The following is a 25,157-nucleotide window of genomic DNA, read 5'->3' on the forward strand; positions in this document are numbered from 1 at the left end:
TCTCTTCCCAATATACTTAGCTTCCTTCAGCAAAAATATTTAAAAACTTGAATTTTCTTTTCTTTTTTTTTTTTTCGAGACTGTCTTTCTCTGTCCCCTGGGCTGGAGTGCATTGGCACAGTCTCAGCTCACTGCACCCTCTGCCTCTGTGCTTCAGCCTCCCAAGTAGCTGGGATTACAGGCGCCTATCACCACGCGTGGCCTTTTTTTTTTTTTTTTTTTTTTTTTTTTTTTTTTTTTTTTTTTTTTTTTTTTTTTTTTTTTTGAGACAGAGTCTCGCTGTGTCTCCCAGACTGGAGTGCAGTGGCGCAATCTTGGTTCACTGCAAGCTCTGCCTCCCGGGTTCACGCCATTCTCCTGCCTCAGCCTCCCAAATAGCTGGGACTACAGGCGCCCGCCACCACGCCTGGCTGATTTTTTGTATTTTTAGTAGAGATGGGGTTTCACCGTATTAGCCAGGATGGTCTGGATCTCCTGACCTTGTGATCCACCCGCCTTGGCCTCCTAAAGTGCTGGGATTACAGTCATGAGCCACCACGTCCAGCCTATTTTTTTAAATTTTTAGTATAGACGGGATTTCCTAATATTGGCCAGGCTGGTCTTGAACTCCTGACCTCAAGTAACCCGCCCGCCTCGGCCTCTCAGAAGTGCTGGGATTACAGGCGTGAGCCACCGCCCTCAGCCAAAAGCTTGAATTTTCTTTGTCACGTTATATACAATGGTATCAAGAATAAGGATAGTTGTGAGGGTCGTTGTAGATGTGCATTTGCAGCAAGTACATACTTTTAGATGCATCATAGGATACTGCACACTGGCTATTTTACTGCACACAGGTTTTATTCCACATTGTCTGGCTGCTCATCCCAGCATGGAAGTAGCAGTGGCTGGATGCCCACTCTGCAGTGTCCTCCGCTTTCCGCGCAGTGTCTGGTTGAGGCTTCCAGCAGCCTTGTGGTGTAGTTCATGTCATTAAGTCCATTTTACAGATTAGAGCCGTAAGTCTGAATGAGAGATTTATCCAAAGTTAATTACCCACTAAAGGGCAAAAGGAGGAAAGGAGGGTCTCCTCCTCCTGGATCCTAAACTCTTTGCCATTGCTTTTCCTTTTTTTTTTTTTTTTTTTTTTTGAGATGGAGTCTCACTCTTGTCACCCAGGCTGGAGTGCAGTGGCACGATCTCAGCTTACTGCAGCCTCTGCCTCCCAGGTTCAAGTGAGTCTCCTGCCTCAGTCTTCTGAGTAGCTGTGACTACACGCGTCTGCCATTGCGCCCAGCTAATTTTTGTATTTTCAGTAGGGATGGGGTTTCACCATGTTGGCCAGGTTACGCCTCAACCTCCCAAAGTTCTGGGATTACAGGCGTGAGCCACCGCACTTGGTCTAACAATGCTTTTTTGTTTGTTTGTTTTTGTTGTTTTTGAGACAGAGTCTCTCTGTTGCCCAGGTTGGAGTGCAGTGGCGTGATCTCGATTCACTGCAAGCTCTGCCTCCTGGGTTCACGCCATTCTCCTGCCTCAGCCTCCCAAGTAGCTGGGACTACAGGCACCCGCCACCACGCGCAGCTAGTTCTTTTTGTATTTTTAGTAGAGACAGGGTTTCACTGGGTAGCCAGGATGGTCTCGATCTCCTAACCTTGTGATCCTCCCACCTCGGCCTCCCAAAGTGGTGGGATTACAGGTGTGAGCCACTGCACCTGGCCTAACATTGCTTTTTTGTTTGTTTTTATTTTTTGTTTTTATTTATTTTTTGAGACTTTCGCTGTATTGCCCAGGCTGGACTGCAGTGGCTTGATCTCAGCTCACTGCAAGCTCCGCCTCCCGGGTTCACGCCATTCTCCTGCCTCAGCCTCCCGAGTAGCTGAGACTACAGGCGCCTGCCACCACACCTAGCTAGTTTTTTGTATTTTTAGTAGAGACGGAGTTTCACTGGGTTAGCCAGGATGATCTCCATCTCCTGACCTCATGATCTGTCCACATCGGCCTCCCAAATTGCTGGGATTACAGGCATGAGCCACCGTGCCTGGCCTTACCATTGCATTTTTAAGCCCCTTTTTGAAATTGCTTCTTTCACTAGTTACCCCCTCTCTCTAGTACCCAAAACATGGCCCCAAAACCTGGACAGTTAGAGAGATCCTGACACCCCAGGTGAAGTCACTTTTGGGACATCATACCCAAGAAGTTGGCCTTTCTGCTGCAGGAATAGGTGGAGCCAGATAAAATTGTTGATTGCTTTGATGAGAAAGTGTTTTGAAAGTTGCGTTTTGTTTTTTAGGCTGTAACAGAAGACAAGTATGAAATACTGCAATCTGTCGACGATGCTGCGATTGTGATAAAAAACACAAAAGAGCCTCCATTGTCCCTGACCATCCACCTGACATCCCCTGTTGTCAGAGAAGAAATGGAGAAAGTATTAGCTGGAGGTAGGGAGGCCGAGACAGGCTGGCAGGGCTTTGAAAACGTGGTGTTCCCTCACTATTCAAATGTGCTATTCAGTTTTAGACTGCTTTGGTAAAAGGCTACGTTGTAGATTGACCACCTTTACTCTGAGATCACATCTCCCGTTGGCTTTGAGTACTTGGGAGTTTGACAAAACGGTCACACTAAAAGTGAGTAGCACTTTTCGTAGGGGACTGCACCATTTTCCTTTAACTTCATCCTTGAACATTCTCAAACGTGAATGTGGAAGTTGCTTTTCCGTGGAGCCGTTCTCTGGCTGTGGAGAAGTGTGTCCCTGGTGATTCTGTGGTTTTAAAGATGAGACAACCAGACGGTTTCTGCATGAGCACCACGTTGGAGTTTACCAACAGCCTGTGCTGCAGCTGAGCTGAGGGCCTCTTCGTTTGTCCTCTGCCGTGGCTCTTATCATCTAAAGTGACAGAAGCACAAAGAGCTGATACAGAGTTTTGGATAAAGTTTAAACAGTTGTCCAGTTTTTCAGACTACCTCGTTGGACCTCGCACTAATAATGTGCTCACAGTCCATGGCCCGCCCCTCGTGTGCCTGTCTTCAGGCCTTATCCAAACCCCTGGCGTGCAGATGGCAGAGAAGACTGACGCTTGGCTTGGCCGCAGCATAGGCTGGCATAGCGCCCTTGTTGCTGTTTACCTTTGGTTCTCATAGCTGATTCCGACTACCAAAGCCCTTCTAGTTGATCAACGTAGGGACGCTGGACCTTTGACCAACAGGACTCTCTCTGTCAAGGGCTGGGGCTAGGGCAGTCCCGCCTGGTGGGCGGAGTTGGTCCCCTTTGCCGCATATGCCTTGGGATGGCTGTTGTGGGATGCAGAGAGGGAGTTCCTTTCCTCTCTCCTGGCCTTTTTAATTTTTTTCCTATTGAACATTTTAGCATAGCTAATTTATTGGGAGAACATGGGGAGGAGGCAAGGGAAGAGGATTAGAAGATAGGCTCCACCTATCTCTCCCCTCCCTCATGAGATTATTCCTTTTAGAATAACTCCCCACTTTTGTTTTTATGTTTGTTTTCTTTTTTCTTTTTCTTTCTTTTTTCTTTTTATTTTTTATTTTTGGATGGGGCCTCCAATTTTTACAATTTCCTCACAGGGCAGAGTTCAATGTGCTCTAGTTTCTCCTTCCCTGGTCCAGGGTGGAGATGAATTCAGCTTCTGGGAAACTCAGCTGCCCTTTAGAAAGCTGCCACATCCCCTTTCCACCTGACAGAAACCCCTTGGTCAAACTGTGCCTTGTCTTCTTATTCCATCCATGAATAGAAACGCTATCAGTCAACGACCCCCCGGACGTTCTGGACAGGCAGAAATGCCTTGCTGCCTTGGCGTCCCTCCGACACGCCAAGTGGTTCCAGGTTTGCATTTTGTTCTTCTCTTTGTCTTTTGGTAGAGAATTCCTAAGTTTTAACTTGGCTAACTGTCACCATAAAGATTCCTTAACATTGACGATAGCCGTGCCGAGCTTAGCACCTGCGGTTCCGCAGGTCCTAAAGGAGTGCACCTCAACAAATTCGACCCCAAAAGAGGCTGAGACTGAGTTGGTGGGCTGCTGCTGCTGCTTTGTGTTAAGAGTAACACTTTCTTGTACACCTACTGAGATTGCGGCTGGCCACACCCTTGGTGGTCTCCATCGTTGACTGTTTACCCTTGGCAAAGCAGCACCGTGACACTTGTGTTGTTCATGTTGACCGGTGCCCTGGGCGGTGCCTCAGACTGAAGAGCCTGTGTTTTGTTCCCCTAGGCTCGAGCCAACGGACTGAAGTCCTGTGTCATTGTGATCCGGGTCCTGAGGGACCTGTGCACTCGCGTGCCCACCTGGGGTCCCCTCCGAGGCTGGGTAAGGCATGTTGCTATGGCTACTAGGGGATGGTGTGTACAGAGTCTCTAGGATATCCCAGGAACACTTGATGATCACGGAGCCAGAGTGGCCCCTTGACATGTGGCTGGTGTGTACTCTCCAGAGCTGCCTGTGGAGCTGCTCCTGCTTGCCCCACCTGGGGTTGGGGTTGGGACAGTGTGAGTCAGGGTTCTTTGCAGGGGTCTCACGGCTCAATCCCAGGAGGAGGCTGGCCAGGAGGTGGGAATGATCCCTCTGGGAAGGTTTGCAGATGCTCTCACGCAGGACCAGTTCTTACCAGCTGTCGCTTTTTTTTTCAGCCCACAGTTGGGGTGGTTTTTATATTTGTAAATAAATGGTTAGATTTTAAGTATGAGATACTACATTATAACCTCAGCTTGGTCTCTGAACTCACACAGCCTGCAGGATGTCATGTCTGGTCCTCCCTGTCCTAGGTGCCCTGGCTCAGGCTTAGCCCTGAGGCTTTGACTTTACCTGACTGGATGGCTATGAGTCCCACGTGTGCCCTGACCCACTCATCTAGTGACAGCTCCCTAGTGGCGGCCGGCCTCATCCTGTAGGCTCTTGGCTCACTGTCCCTCTTCCCTTTCAGCCTCTCGAGCTCCTGTGTGAGAAATCCATTGGCACGGCCAACAGACCGATGGGTGCTGGCGAGGCCCTGCGGAGAGTGCTGGAGTGCCTGGCGTCGGGCATCGTGATGCCAGGTTGGGGCCTTGTGCTTTGCAGGTTGCAGGGAAAGGACAGGGTTCCAGGCCGCCTCTTGGCGGGTACACTGACTGGGTTAGGACAGCAGCAGCCCCATGTCCACTCCCTAGAGCTGAAGCATGTGACTACCCTCTGGCACCATCATATCCAGCCCTGACCGGGTCCGCAGCCGTCATTCAGAGGGCGGATCCGGGGCAGTGGTGACCCACTCCCACGTGACTTTCTTGCTCTGAGACACTTGTGAATTATTTCTGTCAAGGGCTGGACGCCGAGTGGGTCACCGAGCTAGGCATGTTTTCCAGAGCTGGGTGTGGATGGGGCGCGGGGGGTAACACACCTAGTTCCCTCAGCCAGCACACCTCTTCAGAGATGCTAAAAGATAATCCTCTGCATATCTTCCTTGTTTCCTGCCTTCAGATGGTTCTGGCATTTATGACCCTTGTGAAAAAGAAGCCACTGATGCTATTGGGCATCTAGACAGACAGCAACGGGAAGATATCACACAGAGTGCGCAGGTATAGTCATCGCCATTGCCACCGTGCGCCCTGACCCAGTCTGTAATCACTGGCTTCCAGTTCCATTACTGGGTATTCCCAGGGTAGCCCCTGGACTCGTAGGCTCAGGTCGGGGACTGAAGGCAAAGGAATCGTGTCTGATACAGGGCGCCCCAATCTGGGCTGCTTCTTTCCCCTGGTGCCATGCCTGGTTGTCGTCTGCCCCCTCCCTTGGCTTGCTCGAGTGCCATTTTCGGACACTGAGTGGTGCTGGGAGATGTGTTTGCTGTGCGGACTGCTCCGGGGGACCTTCCCCTGCAGGCTACCACATGGCTCCGTGTGGCAACCAGTCCCCAGGTTGGGGTCTCCTGTATTCCTCTGGAAGGGGGGTGGTCACAGGCTGGCCTTCCCCCACAGCAAGGCTGGACTTGAGCAGTCAGGCTCTCCCCTGGCTGGTGGGGGACCCCTTGCTGTCGTAGAGGAGACCATTAGCAGCCCTTCAGCTCTGCCCCTCCTCAGAAGGCAGTAGTGAGCGCACACTCCATGACTGGGAGCACAGGGCAGCTGAGTCAGAGCCTCTTCCCCTTCTCCAGCACGCACTGCGACTCGCTGCCTTCGGCCAGCTCCATAAAGTCCTGGGCATGGACCCTCTGCCTTCCAAGATGCCCAAGAAACCAAAGAATGAAAACCCAGTGGACTACACCGGTAAGCCCACGGCGGTTGCCTGATGGCTGGGGCTCCAGGAAGAGTGGCCATCTGCATCTCTCAGCCATGACCTGCTCTCTCCTTGCAGTTCAGATCCCACCCAGCACCACTTATGCCATTACGCCCATGAAACGCCCAATGGAGGAGGACGGGGAAGAGAAGTCTCCCAGCAAAAAGAAGAAGAAGATTCAGAAGAAAGGTACAGGCCGGGCGCGGTGGCTCACGCCTGTAATCCCAGCACTGTGGGAGGCCGAGGCGGGAGAATCGCTTGAGCTCAGGAGTTTGAGACTAGCCTGGGCAACATGGCGAAACCCCGTCTCTACAAAAAACACAAAAATTAGCTGGGTGTGGTGGCACACCTGTAGTGCCAGCTACTTGGGAGGCTGAGATGGGAGGATGACTTGAGCCTGGGAGGCGGAGGTTGCAGTGAGCAACTAACTGTACTCCAGCCTGGGCAACAGAGCGAGACCTTGCTTAAATTCAGTGTTGAAAGATTTTAAAAACTAAATAGATAAAAAAACAGGAAGGTGCAGACATCCCCTCATGCTGCTGTTTTATCCATCTGGTCCTGTGAAGGCTCACCCTGAAGCTATAGGGAGCGCCTGCTTTTGTTTCATTTTTCTTACTTGTGATTTCTGAATCCTTTAACAATGATGAGGCATGATTGGGGTTGTAGAAGATGAGTAGGATGATGGTGCCACAGCTGGAGGCCACAGGAGAGGTGCAAGCTGGGTTCAGTTTGTGTGGCTGCCCCACCCACTGTGTTACGCCACAGAGGCAGGCCCGGGGGTTAGGATCGGCAGAGCTCTCTCGTGGAGACCTGCCATCGTGCTGATCCAGAGCCACCTTGGTGTTCTCTCTGTAGAGGAGAAGGCAGAGCCCCCCCAAGCTATGAATGCCCTGATGCGGCTGAACCAGCTGAAGCCAGGGCTGCAGTACAAGCTGGTGTCCCAGACTGGGCCCGTCCATGCCCCCATCTTTACCATGTCTGTGGAGGTTGATGGTAATTCATTCGAGGCCTCTGGACCCTCCAAAAAGACGGCCAAGCTGCATGTGGCCGTTAAGGTAAGTGTGGCCAGCGTCACTGTCTTATAATAGCAGAACCATGATCTTTGTTTTGGGCCCCATATGAGCCATTGTCTCTCAGGGAGGGCATGTAGATCCTAAAAACACATATAGTTAGATGACGGCTATTTGCAGGTCACATGTGCCAAGAACGCCTTCCGGCTGTGGCTGGCAGGCAGAGGGGTCCCCAAACATGGTTGGACATTAGGGCCTCCTGAGAGCAGAAGCTGAAAGGAAACAACCCTTCTCCAGATGGCTTTCTGGGTGGGTGCCTGTAGGCCATGGGGAGGCCCTGCATGCATGGCTCCCAGGCTGAGCCCTGCTTCACTGGGACCTTGGGGGTCTTGCTACCTCTGCAGGTGTTACAGGACATGGGTTTGCCGACGGGTGCCGAAGGCAGGGATTCTAGCAAAGGGGAGGACTCGGCTGAGGAAACTGAGGCGAAGCCAGCGGTGGTGGCCCCCGCCCCAGTGGTAGAAGCTGTCTCAACCCCTAGTGCGGCCTTTCCCTCAGATGCCACTGCCGAGGTGAGCACATGGTGGGTGCTGGGAGTGACGGCCAGGACAGAGCGGGGAGCCATGTGTCCTGTCAGTGAGGTGGTTACTGGTCCTTGTTAATTTGCCCCAAAAAGCTGACCTTTTAGGCCAGAAGCCCGCATAGGAAGCTGGGTGCTGCCCTACAAGCTGTGTCGGGGAGGGCCTTGTGAGTGTTGTCTCAGCATCCTGGGCTACATTGGGGTGGCCCTGGGTTGAGAACATGATGTTCAGAGGGGAGGCACAGGGAAAGGCCACATTGCTGGAAGGCCTTCACTAGAGTCAGTGGAGACTGTCTGGCAAGGACGGGCAGTGTATGAGGAGCAGAGGCCCCGTCTCAGTCCTGCTGCTCCTCCTGTGTGGCTGGAAAGCCCATAGCTGAGTTTGTCGGTCGTCTTTTCTATTTTCCCTGAGAACGTAAAACAGCAGGGGCCAATCCTGACAAAGCACGGCAAGAACCCAGTCATGGAGCTGAACGAGAAAAGGCGGGGGCTCAAGTACGAGCTCATCTCCGAGACCGGTGGCAGCCACGACAAGCGCTTCGTCATGGAGGTGCGCGGCCTGGAGCTGCCTGCTGGGGCAATCCCATAGGGAGGCCTGGGGTCCCCCTGCCCCTAGAGGGAGGCACTGGGTCACCTCTGTCTGCACTTTCCAGGTTGAAGTGGATGGACAGAAGTTCCAAGGTGCTGGTTCCAACAAAAAGGTGGCGAAGGCCTACGCTGCCCTTGCTGCCCTAGAAAAGCTTTTCCCTGACACCCCTCTCGCCCTTGATGCCAACAAAAAGAAGAGAGCCCCAGTACCCGTCAGAGGGGGACCGAAATTTGCTGCTAAGGTGAGCAGTGGCCCTTGAAACTCCTGGCTCAGGCATGGGTTCTCCTGCAATGTGAGCACAAAGGGAATGTCACTTCCCTGTGTTTTTTTCTAGCCACATAACCCTGGCTTCGGCATGGGAGGCCCCATGCACAATGAAGTGCCCCCACCCCCCAATCTTCGAGGGCGGGGAAGAGGCGGGAACATCCGGGGACGAGGGCGCGGGCGAGGATTTGGTGGTGCCAACCACGGAGGCTACATGAATGCTGGTAAGGGCCCTCGTACTGCACTGTACCCATCTTCCCCATGTGCATGCTCTGGGAACAAGTGTGGGGGGCCCCTGGGGTGGGCCTGAGACACTGCTGGTCCCCGGTAACCCTATCTTTCCCCTTCCAGGCGCTGGGTATGGAAGCTACGGGTACGGAGGCAACTCGGCGACAGCAGGCTACAGTAAGTGTGTTTCTCTCTGTCTGACCTGGGAAGCAGCCGCAGTGTAGCTTCTGGGCCTGAGTTAGCAAAGGGCGGCCAGAGCAGCCTCGAGGAGGCTGTAGGAGGGGCACACACCTTTTTGCGGTGAATAGGTCATATGGCCCTCGACCCCCCCCCTCCCCGCCCTGCAGTGGGATTGATTGTGTTAACACACAAACTCGTGTAACTGCAAAGTTCCTTAAAAGTTAGAATTTTAAATTTCTCTGCTTTAAGCCATGCGAAGCACCAATCTTATGAATACGCTTTTCCGGCCAGTGCACAGCTCTTGTCTTGAGAAGGAGCCTTCATTGGGGGGTTACAGGAGCAGAGAAATCTAAAACATGAATTTCAAATGTGGCGCTCTGTGCCCTTTTTCAAAAGAATTCTAATTTCTTCTCTCTGCTCTGTCTCCCCCTTTTGTAGGTGACTTTTTCACAGACTGCTACGGCTATCATGATTTTGGGTCTTCCTAGAGCGTCTAAAAGTATTGCACACAAAATCAACTTTTTACTCCAATTTCCTCCAACTCCAAAACCCAAAGTGTCCGTGCTGTGTCCCTGTGCTTCACTGGGTTTCTCAACCGTGGCTTTTCACCGCAGCTTGTCTGAAACTCTTAGCCTGCAGAATTTAAGACAATGGCAGTTTTTATCGTGATTTGCCTTTGAACTTGGTCCTATTGAAGTTCATTCACACTAAGTGGAAAACAATTTTTTCAGAGAATGTATTTTTGTGCAGAATTGCACAGAATTCTAGAGACAGCGTTGTTCGGCATCAAGGCAAAAGCCCACCTTTGCTTTTTATGGAAAGCATTACTTTATTTAAAGAGACAGACATTGACGCATTTTAATCTACCTTTGTCTTAATTTACAGCAGGTTTTGTATGAATTTTTAACCTTTTAACAAACTCCCAAATCTGGTTGATGCCTTTGACAGTGATGAAAACGATTTCACCACATCTGAATCCAGAGAAACCGGCTTTTTTCTTATTACGAGCATGTGAAAACGTTGGGAACGTGGGGAATTGTGTATTGCGCTGAATTAGCTTCTCCCGCCTCTTGTAATGCTCTGGTGGGTTCTTGTTTGGGAATGCAATGTTTTATGGCTGGTTTAGCTAGAGAGTGAACTCTCAAAGGTATCAAAACTGTGCTTCCATTATTAGTGCAAGAAACAGACAGGCTTTAAGGGGTAGATGACGTGAAATTTTGCAAGTCTTAATTACAGCTGCAGATGCATGGGATTCTGGATTTTTTTGTTTTTAGTTTATTGGGACTTTTTGTTTTTTTTTTTTTTGAGACGGAGTCTCGCTCTGTCACCCAGGCTGGAGTGCAGTGGCCGGATCTCAGCTCACTGCAAGCTCCGCCTCCCGGGTTTACGCCATTCTCCTGCCTCAGCCTCCCGAGTAGCTGGGACTACAGGTGCCGCCACCTCGCCCGGCTAGTTTTTTGTATTTTTTAGCAGAGACGGGGTTTCACCATGTTCTCCAGGATGGTCTTGATCTCCTGACCTTGTGATCCACCCGTCTCGGCCTCCCAAAGTGCTGGGATTACAGGCTTGAGCCACCGCGCCCGGCCTATTGGGACTTTTAATCAAGGAGAAAGAACTGTGATGTTCCCTGCTTCTCTAGTAAAGGGCTGGCTTTTCCTTGGGCAGAGGTAGTGCTGCTGCGTGTGCAGCTGCCACAGACTCCAAATGCATAGAAGTTTCCGTCTACAAACACACACAGAGTCATTCTGGCTCTTTACTGAGGCCCCTGTTTTCTGGCAGGTGTCCTCCTTGGAAACTGGTTTTGGCTCTGATCAGTGGTTAGTTTTTGCAGCAAAGCCTGCGTCTGTGTTGACTTGCAAGATTTTGCGTTTATTCAGGCAAAAACTGGTCAAAATGGTTACTACGTGATTTGTTCCCAGAGGTTTGAAACATTCAGTGAAACTTTTTAAAACTTTGATTGCATGATGTATTTTTTTTTTTTAGAAAGTTATTGTTTGAGAATAATGTCTTTTTATACCAGGAAAATAGTTATCCTGAATGACGTTGAAAACTCCCCCTCCCCTTTATTTTTTTTTAATCAATACATGTGAAAGTAACAAGCCCTCGGCCCTTGCGTCTTCATTCATTCCCGGCTTCAGGCGGGGCGAGGTGGTGTGCTCAGTGCAGGACACTGGGGAAGCTGGGGCAGTGGGGCTGTGGGGTGTGGGTCCTGGGTCCTGGTCGGGGTGTTCTGAAGATCCCATCCTCCCAGTCTCCTCGCTGAGCTGCCGCATGTTCGCTTTCTGGCATTGTGGGACACGTCCTCCCCCTTGGTGTCTTGGCTTTGTGATGGGGGGCGAAGGAGGAGGCCTGCCTGAAGAACACAAACCGAAGGTTGCAGATAGTTCTGTCCACGTTGTGTAGGCAGCCCACCACACCAGCGTGGGGTATACATCTCCAGTGGGTGGAGGCACGTGAGGACTCCCAGTTACCCCACCCAGGAGGCGGTGGGCCCTTGGTGTCCTCAATCTGGGAAGGAAGGACAGGCAGTGTGGGAGCCTCCCCTTCCGTCCCACCCACCCTGGGCCTGGCGGTCTGGGCAGCTTAACTGGGCAAAGGTGGCTGCATTCACAAGCCGACCTGCTCTGAGAGCCCAGGAACTCAGCTGCACCTGCTGAGCGCTTGGGCGTTGCCCAGCTTGGCTGGAGAGCTACCACCATGAACTGGCCTCCCGCCTCACCCACCCTCTCAGCCTTCCCACGCCCGTTTGTGGAGACCCCCTCTGTGGGGCTCCCTTGCAAGGCTTGGGGTGCAGCATTCCCTCAGCCAGTGCCATCCCCTTTGTTCCACTCAGGCCTCTGGTGGGGCTGTGTATTGACAAACCTAGTTGATCAGAAGTGGGGTCTCGCTGCTACATTTTCAGCTTGCAGCTGAGAATGTGGTGGCTGCACTGCACGCTCTCAGCCCTGCTGCTCAGTCCCATGTGCACCCAGCAGCTGTGCTGGGGACAAGGAAGGGGCGTTGGGGACATCAGGGCTGTAGGTCTAGGCCTCACCTGGTGGCTGTCCTGGCCCCAGCCGTGGCCAGTCTTCCCCCACCAGCCAGGCTGGGGCTTGCTCACATCCTGAGTCACATGCTTGCACGAGTATCACAAGGGAGGTGCCTGCATCATTGACTAAGTCTCGATTTGTCTTCCATGAACCAAACCAGCTCAGACCAATTGGTCTCAGGATGATGACGGTCCAGGGGCCTCTTTAAACAGTATCTCTTGGGGACCTCCAGGCCTGTGCCTATGGAGCCTGTTTCCAGCACAGCAGGGAGGAGGGGGGTGGCCGCTGCTTCTCTGGGGCTTTGCTTTTCCTGTCGCCATTGGGGATCTCTGGGTAGCCGTCAGCTAGCTGTGAATGTCGTCCTGCGCTCGGAGTCCATCTCATTGTAATGTTGACATCCACTGCAAAAGCTGCTGGCGCGTGCTGCTTGGCAAAGCCCCATTGTTGTCATCAGCTGCTGGGTGAGTGGAGCTGAAGGCTGGGCCAGCCTGAATGGCTGCGCTAAGGACGGGAGCCACTGCTCCTGTCCCTCCTTGTTCTGCTGCCTCTGACCTGGGCTTGTGGGTCAGCCTTCAGGACCCATGGCTGCCGCCTGCCCTTCCCTCCCTTCTCCCTGCCCTTTCCCGTCCTCCGCCTGACCCACTGCCTCCCTGTTTAGGTCAGTTCTACAGCAACGGAGGGCATTCTGGGAATGCCGGTGGCGGTGGCGGCGGGGGCGGTGGTGGCTCCTCCGGCTATGGCTCCTACTACCAAGGTGACAACTACAACTCACCGGTGCCCCCAAAACACGCTGGGAAGAAGCAGCCGCACGGGGGCCAGCAGAAGCCCTCCTACGGCTCGGGCTACCAGTCCCACCAGGGCCAGCAGCAGTCCTACAACCAGAGCCCCTACAGCAACTATGGCCCCCCGCAGGGCAAGCAGAAAGGCTATAACCATGGACAAGGCAGCTACTCCTACTCGAACTCCTACAACTCTCCCGGGGGCGGGGGCGGATCCGACTACAACTACGAGAGCAAATTCAGTGAGTTGGCTTCCAGAACTCCTTGGCTGGGCCAGGGTCCAGGCCCCAGCAATGCAGCCCACGGAGTGGCGGAAGCTCGGCACTGCCCAGACCTCTGGCCAAGGGCCTTAGGAGGAGGACACGTGGTGTTGGCTGTGGGCGGGTGCTAGGAAGATGGGGCGTGGGGCCCCATGGTGCTGTCTCTGCCACTTTCTCTGGTGTGTTCTCCGAAGGCAGGGATAGCTGAGGCCTCTGTCTCTAGGCCCTGGCTGTGGGTGAGGCTGCAAGGTGACTTCCTGGGACTTGATCTAGAGAGTTTTGCATCCAGCCCCTGCAAGAGCCTGATCTCTCCGCCACCGCCTCTCCCGCTTCCTCATGCACAGACCCAGCAGGCCCAGGCTGCACCAGTGGCCCAGTGGGGCTGAGTAGGTGTGTCCTTGGGACCCAGCAGCTCTCAGCAGCAGGTCAGGGACTTGACAGAGGCTGCACTGGGTGTGTGGGTCAGAAGGGGGTGCCGTTTGTCTGGTGCTACTGGCTGAGGAGAGGCAGCTGCTGGGGTCTCGTGCACTTCCTCAGCTGCTGCTGGGAAGTTTGGGCTGCAGGAGCAGTTGAGAAGGCACCCCACAGCAGGGCTTTGGAGCTTGGTGACCAGCCCAGCCCAGCCCAGGGCCAGGTGACCCTGCAGGGCTGCAGCTGGCTCCTGGCACTTATCTGTTGGGGTGATGTGCAACATTGAAGCAGGCAGGGAGAAGAGTTAAGAGGCCCAGGGTCTGGGCCAGGGGCTGGCCGCGTCTGAGGCGCACCACAAGGCCCCTGGGCCGCCCCAGGTGTGTGTTTCCTGGGGCCCCTTAACCACCCTGTCTTCTTTCCCCCAGACTACAGTGGTAGTGGAGGCCGAAGCAGCGGGAACAGCTACGGCTCAGGCGGGGCATCCTACAACCCAGGGTCACACGGGGGCTACGGCGGAGGTTCTGGGGGCGGCTCCTCATACCAAGGCAAACAAGGTGGGCCTGGAGCCCCTGGTGGCACAGCATGGGGGCCCGGCACCTGCTGTGAAGCGGGATGTGGACCTGGTGGGAGCAGATGGTAGTGTGGGCAGGGCTGCAGTGGCAGGTGGGCCCTGTGAGAGAGAGGACGCACTTGGGTGCACTGGCAGCTGCTAAGGCTTTCGGGATCGGCCAGAGAGCCAGCAGTGTCCCCACTCTTAACCCCTGGTACCTGTGTGAAATGTGGGTGACACTGAGGCCAAACAGCTGTTCCCCTGGTTCTGGCCAGTAGCTCAGCCGTGGGCTCAGGTAGCTTCCCCCAGAAACAAGGGTCACAGTGGTCCCACGTCTCGGAGTCTTGGTGTCAGCCTTATCCAGTAATGTGTAGTAGGCAGGCAGAGCCGCATAGGAGGCCACGAGTCTTGCCCACCTGCATCCTGGCCGAGTCTTGGGTGTGGGCTGCCTAACCTGAGCCCCGCTGGCTGGGCCCCTCGGCTCTAACCCACCACTCTCTCTCCTAGGAGGCTACTCACAGTCGAACTACAACTCCCCGGGGTCCGGCCAGAACTACAGTGGCCCTCCCAGCTCCTACCAGTCCTCACAAGGCGGCTATGGCAGAAACGCAGACCACAGCATGAACTACCAGTACAGATAAGCCCCCGCGGGGCGGAGATTTCTACCTTCTGCACTTACTCCCCATCAGAAGATCGAGTTTTATGCATCACAGTTAACATGTCAGCTGGCCCTCCAGGCCCCCGCCCCCACCCCGTCCACGTTGCTGTGTCGTGAGGTGCAGCGGGTCACCCTGTGGCCCGTCCTGTGACCCATATTTAGCCGTGTTTGGGACTCCGTGTCTTCAATGGTTTGTTAGTTGCCATTACAACTTTGTCTGGGTAGAGTTTTTGAGTTCTTGCAGTTCAGTATCCCTCTGTCTATTCACACTTGGTGTTAGTGGTAACTCAGTTTGTCTTTAAATAGTTACGGAAGGGATACGTCATTTGTTAATGCTTTTGTGAAGTGAGTTACACGAGCTTTCTGTATTTTAATGCTTTAGTGTTTCAGTTTTATAAGTGAAGATTTTATTTTAAAAACCAGTGGGAAAGAGTGGGGGGTTTCTTTTTATGTCTGGGTCATTCAGGCAGTACATCTGAATTGAGCTGAATGTAGACAAATAAAGAAAAACAAAACTGCGCCCGTCTTAGGCCTGGGTGTCTGACCCACCAGCAGCGCAAAGAGCAGGTTTCCCCGCTCTGTCCCTGCTCGGGGAAAGCAGGGCGGGCCAGCAGGATGCTCCCTGGTCCTTAGAGAGGGTCCAGTTCTGGCCTTCTAAACGTTTTACTCATGCTCAGCAAAGGCTGGTTGCTGGTCTCCTGGGCTGTGTAGACCCGGTGTCCCACCAGGCTCCCACCATCCACAGAGGGGCTCACAGTGCCCATTCTGGTCTTGGGGAACCCATCCCAAAATAGGCAGGCTTTTTCTGCTCCCTGATTTTGGTGTAGTTCTAAGTACACCAGTGATGTCCTCTGTAGGGGCGTGCCTGTGGTGGAACACATAACCCAGTTAGAAAAAGAAAGGGCAGGTGAGGCCTGGGTAACCCCAGCCACGGATCGTCAGTGGCTGGAGGGAGCTTCGTGTCTGTGCTGGAGCTGCAGCCTGCTCGCCATCTGGAGGCTCGGCAGAGTGGGGAGTTGCGGTTCTCACACCAGCAGATTTCCCTAGAGCGTGATTCTCCCATCTGAGGCAATCTCGCCTCCCAGGGGAAATTTTGCAATGTTTGGAGGATGTTGTCACAGCTAGCAGGTGCTCTGGGATCTAGTGGATACAGGCCAAGGATGCTGTCAAGCATACTATGTTGCCCAGAAGAGTGGCCCACAGCGGGGACCTGCCCTATGGAAATATCAGGAGGTGGAGACCCCACGCTAGAGCAGCCCTTCTAGCTTCACCTTGCCTGGGGAGGGAGGAGGAGCTCTGGTTTCAGGGCATTGCTGGGATTGCCTTTCCCCAGGATTCCTGTCGGCCATCCAGGAAGAACTGTACTTGCCAAGCCTGGGACCACACATCTACAGAGATCCTGCTTTGCTGACCTGAGCCCCACGCCTTGGTCTCCTGTGCTTGGGTAACCATGGCCACTGGGAAAAGCGAGGACCATTTTTGACTCAGAATCTATTCAGCTAATGTAGAATATCAAGTGTGCTTTCGAAGGACGAAGATTTGCTTTCTTGGAGAGGTGAAAGAACAAGTTGTGTGCTAGAAAACTTTTGAGGGATTCTCATTTGTGTTAGAGCAGAGGATGTCCCAGATACCAAGTGGTTCCTCCTAGGAAAGGGTGGGAGAAGAGGACCTGAAGTACCCTACGATCCTAGCAGTGCACAGTGGAGGAGGGATGAGGATGGATGAGTCCTACCCCCAATTTTGATAGGATGTGTTTATGTCCTGTCTCCTCTCCTGGACGTATTAAGGGGTTGGGACAAGAAGAGACTCCTGTGAGATCAGCAGACCTTGTATTTGAGTAGAGAATACCAGCCTGTAACACCCATGGAGAGGGACGCCTCCTGGCCCCACCTGCCAAATACCTCCAAACTCCAGGCAGGCACCTGCATTCTCAACACAGGACTCCTTCAGTTTCCCACTCAGTGGTTGCTACCACGGTCGTTTCTGAATGCAGACCCACCATGAGGGACAGATTCCATCCGCCCGCCCTGCTGCAGATCTGCCACACAGCAGGCACGTGTCTGGAGAGAACAGCTCCGGGCACAGCATCCTTGGAACCCTCACTTCGGTCAGGGGCCTCACCAGTGCTGATGATGCCGTCATGCCGCTTGCCTGTGACAGTATCCCAGCTACAACAGGACGCTGGGTTCAGGAAGATGTGGCTATCACCTTGAGCACTGACAGTGGCCTTCCGGGCCAGTTGCCTTCCAAACCCAGGAAGCTGACCTGCAGGAGGGCCTACAGATGGGCCCAGGAAGAGCTAGGCAGCAGTTGGCTTGTGATGAGACACCCCGACGCTTTGGGTGGACGGTGTCCTACATGAGTTGATAGGATGGGGTGCTTGGTGGATGGGCCATGGAGGTCCTTGAGTGGGAACTGGGTGCACACCATCCCAGAGGGCTCAGGATGCCCCAGGAGGGAAAGAAGGGCAACAGACTACACGATTGGACATGTGTGGTTGGCTAGGATGAAGTTGGAGGGAGGGGTGGGGGATTGGTACTGATTCCAGGGAGGAAGTATTGGGGCTTGATGAACTATGATGAAAGGAGGCCTCTGAGCCATAACAAGGGGCATATCCAGGATTTCCGCCACCCTGGATTTAGTAGAGCCAGTAGGCCCTGGTTGTCACTCTGGGCAGGGATGCTGTCAGCCCTGAGGGTTGCCACCCACCTGTTTGTTGCCCTCTGTACTGGCAGGGAAACATACACCCCTTGTCTCACCACCAACTTTGCTCATGTAGTCAGTAGGGCTGGCCCTGCCCCAAGGACTCACTGCATGTACCCGGACCCCTAGGCCTGGCCTTTGCAGCAGAGGTGGCAGCTTCTGGATTCCAGCTGCAGCTGTGAGCCCCATGCTGGCTGTGCACTGCACGGGCCTGAGACCGCTGGATACAATGTTGGGCAACAACTCAGCCAGCCTGATGGCAGGCTCAGAGGCTCGCTCTAACCCATCCCAGAATAAATGGAGACTTCATGTGTTCATTGTTTCATTCACTCAACATGCGTTCGTTCATTTTTTTTTTAAGAGAGACAGGATAGACCTGTAATCCCAGCACTTTGGGAGGCCGAGGCGGGCAGATCACGAGGTCAGGAGATCAGGACCATCCTGGCTAACATGGTGAAACCCCGTCTCTACTAAAAATACAAAAAAATTAGCCGGGCGTGGTGGTGGGCGCCTGTGGTTCCAGCTACTCAGGAGGCTGAGGCAGGAGAATGGTGTGAACCCAGGAGGCAAAGCTTGCAGTGAGGCGAGATCATGCCACTGGACTCCAGCCTGGGCAGCAGAGCAAGTCTCCATCTCAAAAAAATAGAAATAAAAGAAGATACTGTTCTGTCATCCAGGCTGAAGTGCAGTGGCATCATCATAGCTCACTCCAGTCTTGAACTCCTGAGAGCTCAAGCAATCCTCCTGTCACAGCCTCTGGAGTAGCTGGGACTACAGGGCTGTTCCTCCATACCTGACTACTCTTCTTGTAGAGGTGGGTCACCCAGCCTAGTCTCAAACTCCTGGACCTTAAGAAACTCAGCTTCCCTATAGTGGCTGGGATGACAGGCAGTGCCACTGTGCCCTGCTGTCCTGTTTATTATTGAGTGATGATTACATGTCAAGTCTGGTGCTGGTTGCTGGGAACGCAGTGATGAACCTGCTCCCAACCCACATGGCTCTTCAGGCACAAAGAGGGCTGTGTCACAGTGGGACAGGGAGTGCCTGTCAAGGGTTTCCCCTGAGGTGAGAAAGGATGGGTGAGTTGGACCCAGGAGTGTTAGGAAGGGAAGGGGAGGCCAGGCAGAGGGAATAGCTTGAGCAAAAATTCAGCTGGGGTATGAGGATGGGCTTTTAAGAAGCTGAAGTCAGGTGGGTAGAGTATTTTGGATGCAAAACGAAGGAATGCTGGGAAATGAGGCTGGAGGTCAGTGGGATCTTGAGGGCCCCCAAGTGGAGGGCCAGGCACAGGAGTTCTTGCTTGCTTTCTAAGGGCAGTGGGGAGCCATGGATTCTGACCTGGGAAGACCTCAGGCCCTTTCAGGCTTCCCAAGAATATTACTTATTTATTTTGTTGGCCAGGCTGGAGTGCAATGGCGCGATCTCAGCTAACCGCGATTCTCCTGCCTCAGACTCCTGAGTAGCTGGGATTACAGGCATGTGCCACCACGCCTGGCTAATAGTGTATTTTTAGTAGAGACAAGTTTTCTCCATGTTAGGCAGGCTGGTCTCAAACTCCCAGCCTCAGGTGATCCACCTGCCTCGGCCTCCCAAAGTGCTGGGATGACAAGTGTGAGCCACCACACCCGGCTATTTATTTTTTAAGATACAGTCTTGCTCTGTCGCCAGGCTGGAGTGCAGTGGAGCGATCTCCGCTCACTGCAACCTCCGCTTCCCAGGTTCAATCAATTCTGCCTCAGCCGCCCAAGAAGCAGTAACTACAGGTGTGTGCTATCATGCCCAGCTAATTTTTGGTTTTTGGTTTTTTTTGAGACAGCCTTGCCCTATCGCCCAGGCTGGAGTGCGGTGGCATGATCTCAGTTCACTGCAACCCCCGCTTCCTGGGTTCAAGTGATTGTCCTGGGTCGACCTCCCCAGTAGCTGGGATTACAGGTGTGCACCATCCCATGTCTGGCTAATTTGTATTTTTAGTAGAGACGGGGTTTCGCCATGCTGGCCAGGCTGGTCTCAAACTCCTGACCTCGTGATCCACCCGCCTCGGCCTCCCAAAGTGCTGGGATTACAGGCGTGAGCCACACCACGCCTGGTCAACGAAAAAAATTTTTTTTTTTTTTTGAGACGGAGTCTGGCTCTGTTGCCCAGGCTGGAGTGCAGTGGAGTGATCTCGGCTTACTGCAACCTCCGTATCCCAGGTTCAAGCTATTCAGCTGCGGCCTCCCGAGTAGCTGAGTGAGATTACAGGCACCTGCCACTACACTTGGCTAATTTTTGTATTTTTAGTAGAGACAGGGTTTCACCATGTTGGCCAGGCTGGTCTTGAACTCCTGACCTTGTGATTCGCCTGCCTCAGCCTCCCCAAGTGCGATTACAGGCGTGAGCCACCGCGCCCCGCTGAAACAGTATTTTTTAGACAGGGTCTTGGTCTGGTGTGCAGTGGTGCCATCATGGCTCACTCATCCTGAGTATCTAGGACTACAGGCCACACTGCCTGGCTAATGTTTGTTTTTCTTCATAGAGGCAGGGTCTCAGGTTGGTGTCCAATTCCTGCCTCAAAGTGTCCTCTCTTCGGCCTCACAGTGTTGGAATTAACAGTTGTGAGCCACTGTGCCTCAGTACGGTTGTTTTGGTTGGTGAGCTGAGTAGGTGTGTGGGAGAGGTAAGAATAGGGGCCCTGGAGACCACAAGAGGCTTGAGTTCTGGAACATCAGAGCTGAGGTTTACAGTGATTTTTGCGGCCGAGTACACTGGTTTTGATAAGGGAAGAGCTCCCAGACTCGAGGGTTAAAAACGGTATGTCAAAGAAAAGGGGCCCATCTCACTTCTCAGGGAGACGATCATTCTCTCCACGGAGTAACCAAGAAGTCCATGAACTCCCAACTCGGGCCAGTGCGTTTGTCTTCTCAAAAGATCGGGCGCCTAAGGTCATCTTGCTTGGCAACGGGGCAGTAGGGTGGCAATGTCACAGAAGGATAGTTCACACACGTCCGATGAATAAACTGGAGAAATCCTCCAGGATACCGAAATGACCACCCAAACTCAGGGCTCCAAGGACCCTTACTTCAGCAAAACCCCTAACTCCCGTCTCCCAAATGTTCTCTATTCCTCAGTCAGTGCTCAGAAGTCCGTATTCTGGACCCAGGACCTCAGCACCCACTCCCTAAGGCCAACCACGTAGTCCCCTATTTGGGGGCTGTCCTGAGCAGTCGCGGGCGATCCCAGAGAAGGCAAGGTTGGGGATCTAACAGCCCCGGTCACGCACCTGGGATGCTGCGTAAGCCTCCAAGTGAAGAGCGCGGAAACCGCCCCAGGCCCAGCCGCTACAAACCACCGCTTCCAAACTTCCCGCTGGTCCCTAGGCTGCTCCGGGTGCCCACCGCCCCTTCCTTCCTTGCGCAATTAACAAGCTCCGACTCCAGATGGAATTTCGCAGGCCCCGCCCTGTGTATAAATTCTCTTCGTCCTGGGGTTGTCAACAACCTTTTTTTTTTTGGAGACGGAGTCTCGCTCTGTCGCCCAGGCGGGAGTGGAGTGGCGCCATCTCCGCTCACTCAGTGCAACCTCCGACTGCCTGGTTCAAACAATTCTCCCGCCTCAGCCTCCTGAGTAGCTGGGATTACAGGCAAGCGCCACCACGCCCGGCAACAAACTCTTCTAATTGGCCGCACTCGCTGGCCCCGCCCTCACAGAGTGTGCCACTGCGTGGAGCGCGCCGCTTCTCATGGGACGTTTACGCAGGCTCCGCCCCCTGAGCGGCCGCGTTCCTGGTCTCCAGGCAACGCCTGTGGCGCTGTCCACCGTGCTGAAGTCTCACACCAAGCACCGCCTCTAGCTGCAGGTTCACGGCGCCCCCAGCTCTCCCAAAAGGGGCCACTAAGCCTCCGCTGCGCCCTATCCCCAGTTTATCTCTTGGTGATAGTTAGAACCCACTCCCTTCCACGCTGACTGACAAAGCCCTACTGTCTCATCCAGCTCAGAGGAAAACCCGAGGCTTCCTACGATTTTGTGCCGTCACCTCCACACCCTCATCTGCTCGCCTCCAGCCACACTGACCTCCATGCTGCACAGCTGACAATCCAGACACATTCTCACCTCCAGGCCTTTGCTCTTAACTGTTCCCAAGGCCTGGAATGCTCTCTCCGATTCGGCATGACTCCTCCATCCTCCTTTCAGGCCTTAACTCAAATCTCACCTTCTCAGTGAGCCCAGCCCTGACTATCCTGTCCTACTGAACACATTGACCTCTCTATATATGTATATATGTATGTATATAATTTTATTTTTAGTGTTTTCGAGACAGGATCTTGCTCTGTCTCCCAGGCTGGAGTGCAGTGGTGCAATCACCTCCGGAGGTGGAGGTGCAGCTGGGATTACATGTGTGCAGCACTGCGTCCGTATAATTTTTATCTTTAGTACAGACGGGGTTTTCACCATCTTACCCAGGATGGTCTCCAATTCTTGGGCTCAGGTGATCCACCTGCCTCAGCCTCCCAAAGTGCTGGAATTATAGGCGTGAGCCACTGCATCCGGATTAGAATATATATTTTTGGCCGGGCGCGGTGGCTCAAGCCTGTAATCCCAGCACTTTGGGAGGCCGAGACGGGCAGATCACGAGGTCAGGAGATCGAGACCATCCTGGCTAACATGGTGAAACCCCGTCTCTACTAAAAAATACAAAAAACTAGCCGGGCGAGGTGGCGGGCGCCTGTAGTCCCAGCTACTTGGGAGGCTGAGGCAGGAGAATGGCGTAACCCGGGAGGCGGAGCTTGCAGTGAGCTGAGATCCGGCCACTGCACTCCAGCCTGGGCGACAGAGCGAGACTCCGTCTCAAAAAAAAAAAAAAAAAAAAAAAAAAAAAAAAAAAAAAAAAGAATATATATTTTTTAAGTGGGTGGATTAAGCCTCTTGTTGATCATTGTTGAAGTCGGGTCATTGGTTACAAGGTGATAACTATGCAATTCTCTGTACGTTTGTCTATGCTTGAAAAGTGTGTAATAGAGAATGTCGGGTGGCACCGTGATCTCCAGGAAGGGCAGAGAACCAGCATTGGGGGCTACACAGCCAGTGATGGTACCCCACTGTCCACCCCAGGCATAGCCCAGTGAAGAAGCCTCTGTCACAATGACTAAGTACAGAGACTAGTTGATGCCACAAGGATTACTGTGGCTGGACACCAGATGTGCAACCACCTATAAATTTCCTGAGTGTAGCTTCAGTTTTGATATAAACTGTTCTTATTTTCATGAATCTCTGTAGCGTGGATGTAGCTGCCTCCAACCCCTGTCCCTAGTGTTTTCTAGCCCAAGGGCCTGTTTCTCCTTACCACTGGCTTTTGATCCAAATTGTGAATGGCAGGACCTGAGCTTGTGCAGCCTGGCAGCAGGGCAGGCTGGGAAAGTAACTGTCAATTATAACTTCTATGGAAAGGCAGACTTAGCCTTAACAGATATGACATTCTCACAATGCAGGGGAGTATGATGGGGGTCAGGTGTTAGGTGGCCAAGGAAAGCAGGGGTTATACTAGCCTCAGAACAGCAAATCCAGGCAACCCTTAATCCAATCAGCCATTCATCCAATCATGGTGATTGCATTCTAAAATGCAGAGGATTCCCTCCAACATTCCAGAAGCTTCTGATAACCAAGAATTGCAAGCAGGTCAGAGCTCCAAGAGAAGTTCACCCAGAAAGGAAAGAGGCTCACATTGATAAGATAATGAAATACAGTTTTTGGAACCTAAACCACAGAGCGGCAACATTGGCTGCACACAGAAATTCCTTGAGGCTTGAAACAAACAAAACTGATGACTGAGTCATCCTCATAGATTTTCTTTCTTTTTTTAAAGAGATGATCGGCCAGGTGCAGTGGCTCACGCCTGTAATCCCAGCACTTTGGGAGGCCGAGGCGGGTGGATCACCTGAGGTCAGGAGTTCGAGACCAACCTGGCCAACATGGCAAAACCCTGTCTCTACTGAAAATACAAAAAAATTACCTGGGCGTTGTGGTGGGCGCCTGTAATCCCAGCTACTTTGGGAGGCTGAGGCAGGAGAATTGCTTGAACCCGGGAGGTGGAGGTTGTAGTGAGCCGAGATTGCACCATTGCACTCCAGCCTGGCTGACTCTAATTTCTGGCCTCAAGCAATCCTCCTACTTCATCGTCCCAAAGTACATAAGCTGCTCACCATAGATTTTAGTTTAAGTTGTCTGGGCATAGAGATAGTTACAAAATCCACAAGTGGCTGGGCGCAGTGGCTCACGCCTATAATCCCAGCACTTTGGGAGGCCGAGGAGGGCAGATCACCTGAGGTCAGGAGTTTGAGACCAGCCTGACCAACATGGAGAAACCCCGTCTCTACTAAAAATACAAAATTAATCGGGCGTGGTGGCCCTTGTCTGTAATCCCAGCTACTAGGGAGGCTGAGTCAGGAGAACCACTTGAACCTGGGAGTCAGAGGTTGCGGTGAGGCAAGATCACATTATTGCACTCTAGCCTGGGCAACAAGAGTGAAACTCTGTCTCAAAAACAAACAAACAAACAAAAAAAACCCCACAGGTAATTCCATGTGCAGCCAAGAGTGAAAAACAGTGGTTCTGAAACTTGAGTGGGCATCAGAATGAGATAGAAGGCTTGGCAAGAAGCAGATTTAAACACATATTGGCCAGGCACTGTCGCAATCTTCCTGCCTCAGTCACCCAAGTAGGTGGAATTATGGGTAACTTTTTAACATTTTTTTTTTTTTTTTTGCCATGTTGCCCAGGCTGGTTTCTAACTCCTGGGGTCATATGATCCACCCACCTTGGCCTCCCAAAGTGCTGGGATTACAGGTATGAGCCACCGTGCCTGGTAAACGTTTTTGAAAAATAAAAATATTAGCTGGGCACGGTGGCTCACGCCTGTATCCCAGCAGTTTGGGAGGCCTAAGTGGGTGGATCACTTGAGGTCAGGAGTTCAAGACCAGCCTGGCCACCATGGTGAAACCTCATCTGTACTAAAAAGAAATAGCTGGACGTGGTGGCTCACACCTGTAATCCCAGCACTTTGGGAGGCCAAGACGGGCGGATCACCTGAGGTTAGGAGTTCAAGATCAGCCTGTCTCTACTAAAATACCTGTCTCTACTAAAATACAAAAAAATTAGCTGGGTATGGTGGCGCATGCCTGTAATCCCAGCTACTTGGGAGGCTGAGGCAGGATAATCACTTGAACCTGGGAGGCAGAGGTTGTAGTGAGCCGATATCATGCTATTGCACTCCAGCCTGGGCAACAAGAGCAAAACTGCATCTCAAAAAAAAAAAAAAAAAAAAAAAAAAAAGGCCGGGTGCGGTGGCTCACGCCTGTTATCCTAGCACTTTGAGAGGCCGAGGTGGGCGGATCACGAGGTCAGGCAATCAGGACCATCCTGGCTAACACGGTGAAACCCCATCTCTACTAAAAATACGAAAAATTAGCCGGCTGTGGTGGTGGGCGCCTGTAGTCCCATCTACTTGGGAGGCTGAGGCCGGAGAATGGCATGAACCTGGGAGGCAGAGCTTTCAGTGAGCTGAGATTGTGCCACTGCACTCCAGCCTAGGCGGCAGAGCGAGACTCCGTCTCAAAAAAAAAAAAAAAAGGCCGGGCGCGGTGGCTCAAGCCTGTAATCCCAGCACTTTGGGAGGCCGAGACGGGCGGATCACAAGGTCAGGAGATCAA

General features: G+C 52.9%; 1 protein-coding gene across 6 annotated transcripts in view; it reads left to right on the forward strand.

Moving 5' to 3' along the window:
* The window catches only part of ILF3 (interleukin enhancer binding factor 3), a 40,486-nt gene extending 22,682 nt beyond the window's left edge, over positions 1-17,804 (forward strand). The window contains exons 5-20 of one of the 6 annotated variants that reach the window (XM_010373749.2): positions 2,270-2,417; positions 3,726-3,817; positions 4,204-4,299; positions 4,913-5,024; positions 5,443-5,540; positions 6,113-6,224; positions 6,313-6,423; positions 7,090-7,289; positions 7,649-7,816; positions 8,237-8,374; positions 8,478-8,654; positions 8,748-8,901; positions 9,029-9,082; positions 12,773-13,135; positions 13,990-14,118; positions 14,622-17,804. In XM_010373749.2, the coding sequence (XP_010372051.1) occupies positions 2,270-2,417; positions 3,726-3,817; positions 4,204-4,299; positions 4,913-5,024; positions 5,443-5,540; positions 6,113-6,224; positions 6,313-6,423; positions 7,090-7,289; positions 7,649-7,816; positions 8,237-8,374; positions 8,478-8,654; positions 8,748-8,901; positions 9,029-9,082; positions 12,773-13,135; positions 13,990-14,118; positions 14,622-14,755 (2,286 nt within the window). In that variant the 3' untranslated portion in view covers positions 14,756-17,804. Of the gene's footprint in view, positions 1-2,269; positions 2,418-3,725; positions 3,818-4,203; positions 4,300-4,912; positions 5,025-5,442; positions 5,541-6,112; positions 6,225-6,312; positions 6,424-7,089; positions 7,290-7,648; positions 7,817-8,236; positions 8,375-8,477; positions 8,655-8,747; positions 8,902-9,028; positions 9,083-9,523; positions 10,453-12,772; positions 13,136-13,989; positions 14,119-14,621 lie in introns of those variants that run through there. The other 5 variants (XM_010373751.2, XM_030935322.1, XM_010373752.2 and 2 more) reach the window with 5 other exon arrangements.
* The last annotated feature ends 7,353 nt before the right edge of the window (positions 17,805-25,157 follow it).

The sequence above is a fragment of the Rhinopithecus roxellana genome, chromosome 8 (genome assembly GCF_007565055.1).
Source record: "Rhinopithecus roxellana isolate Shanxi Qingling chromosome 8, ASM756505v1, whole genome shotgun sequence".
In the NCBI taxonomy this organism is placed as follows: Eukaryota; Metazoa; Chordata; class Mammalia; order Primates; family Cercopithecidae; genus Rhinopithecus; species Rhinopithecus roxellana.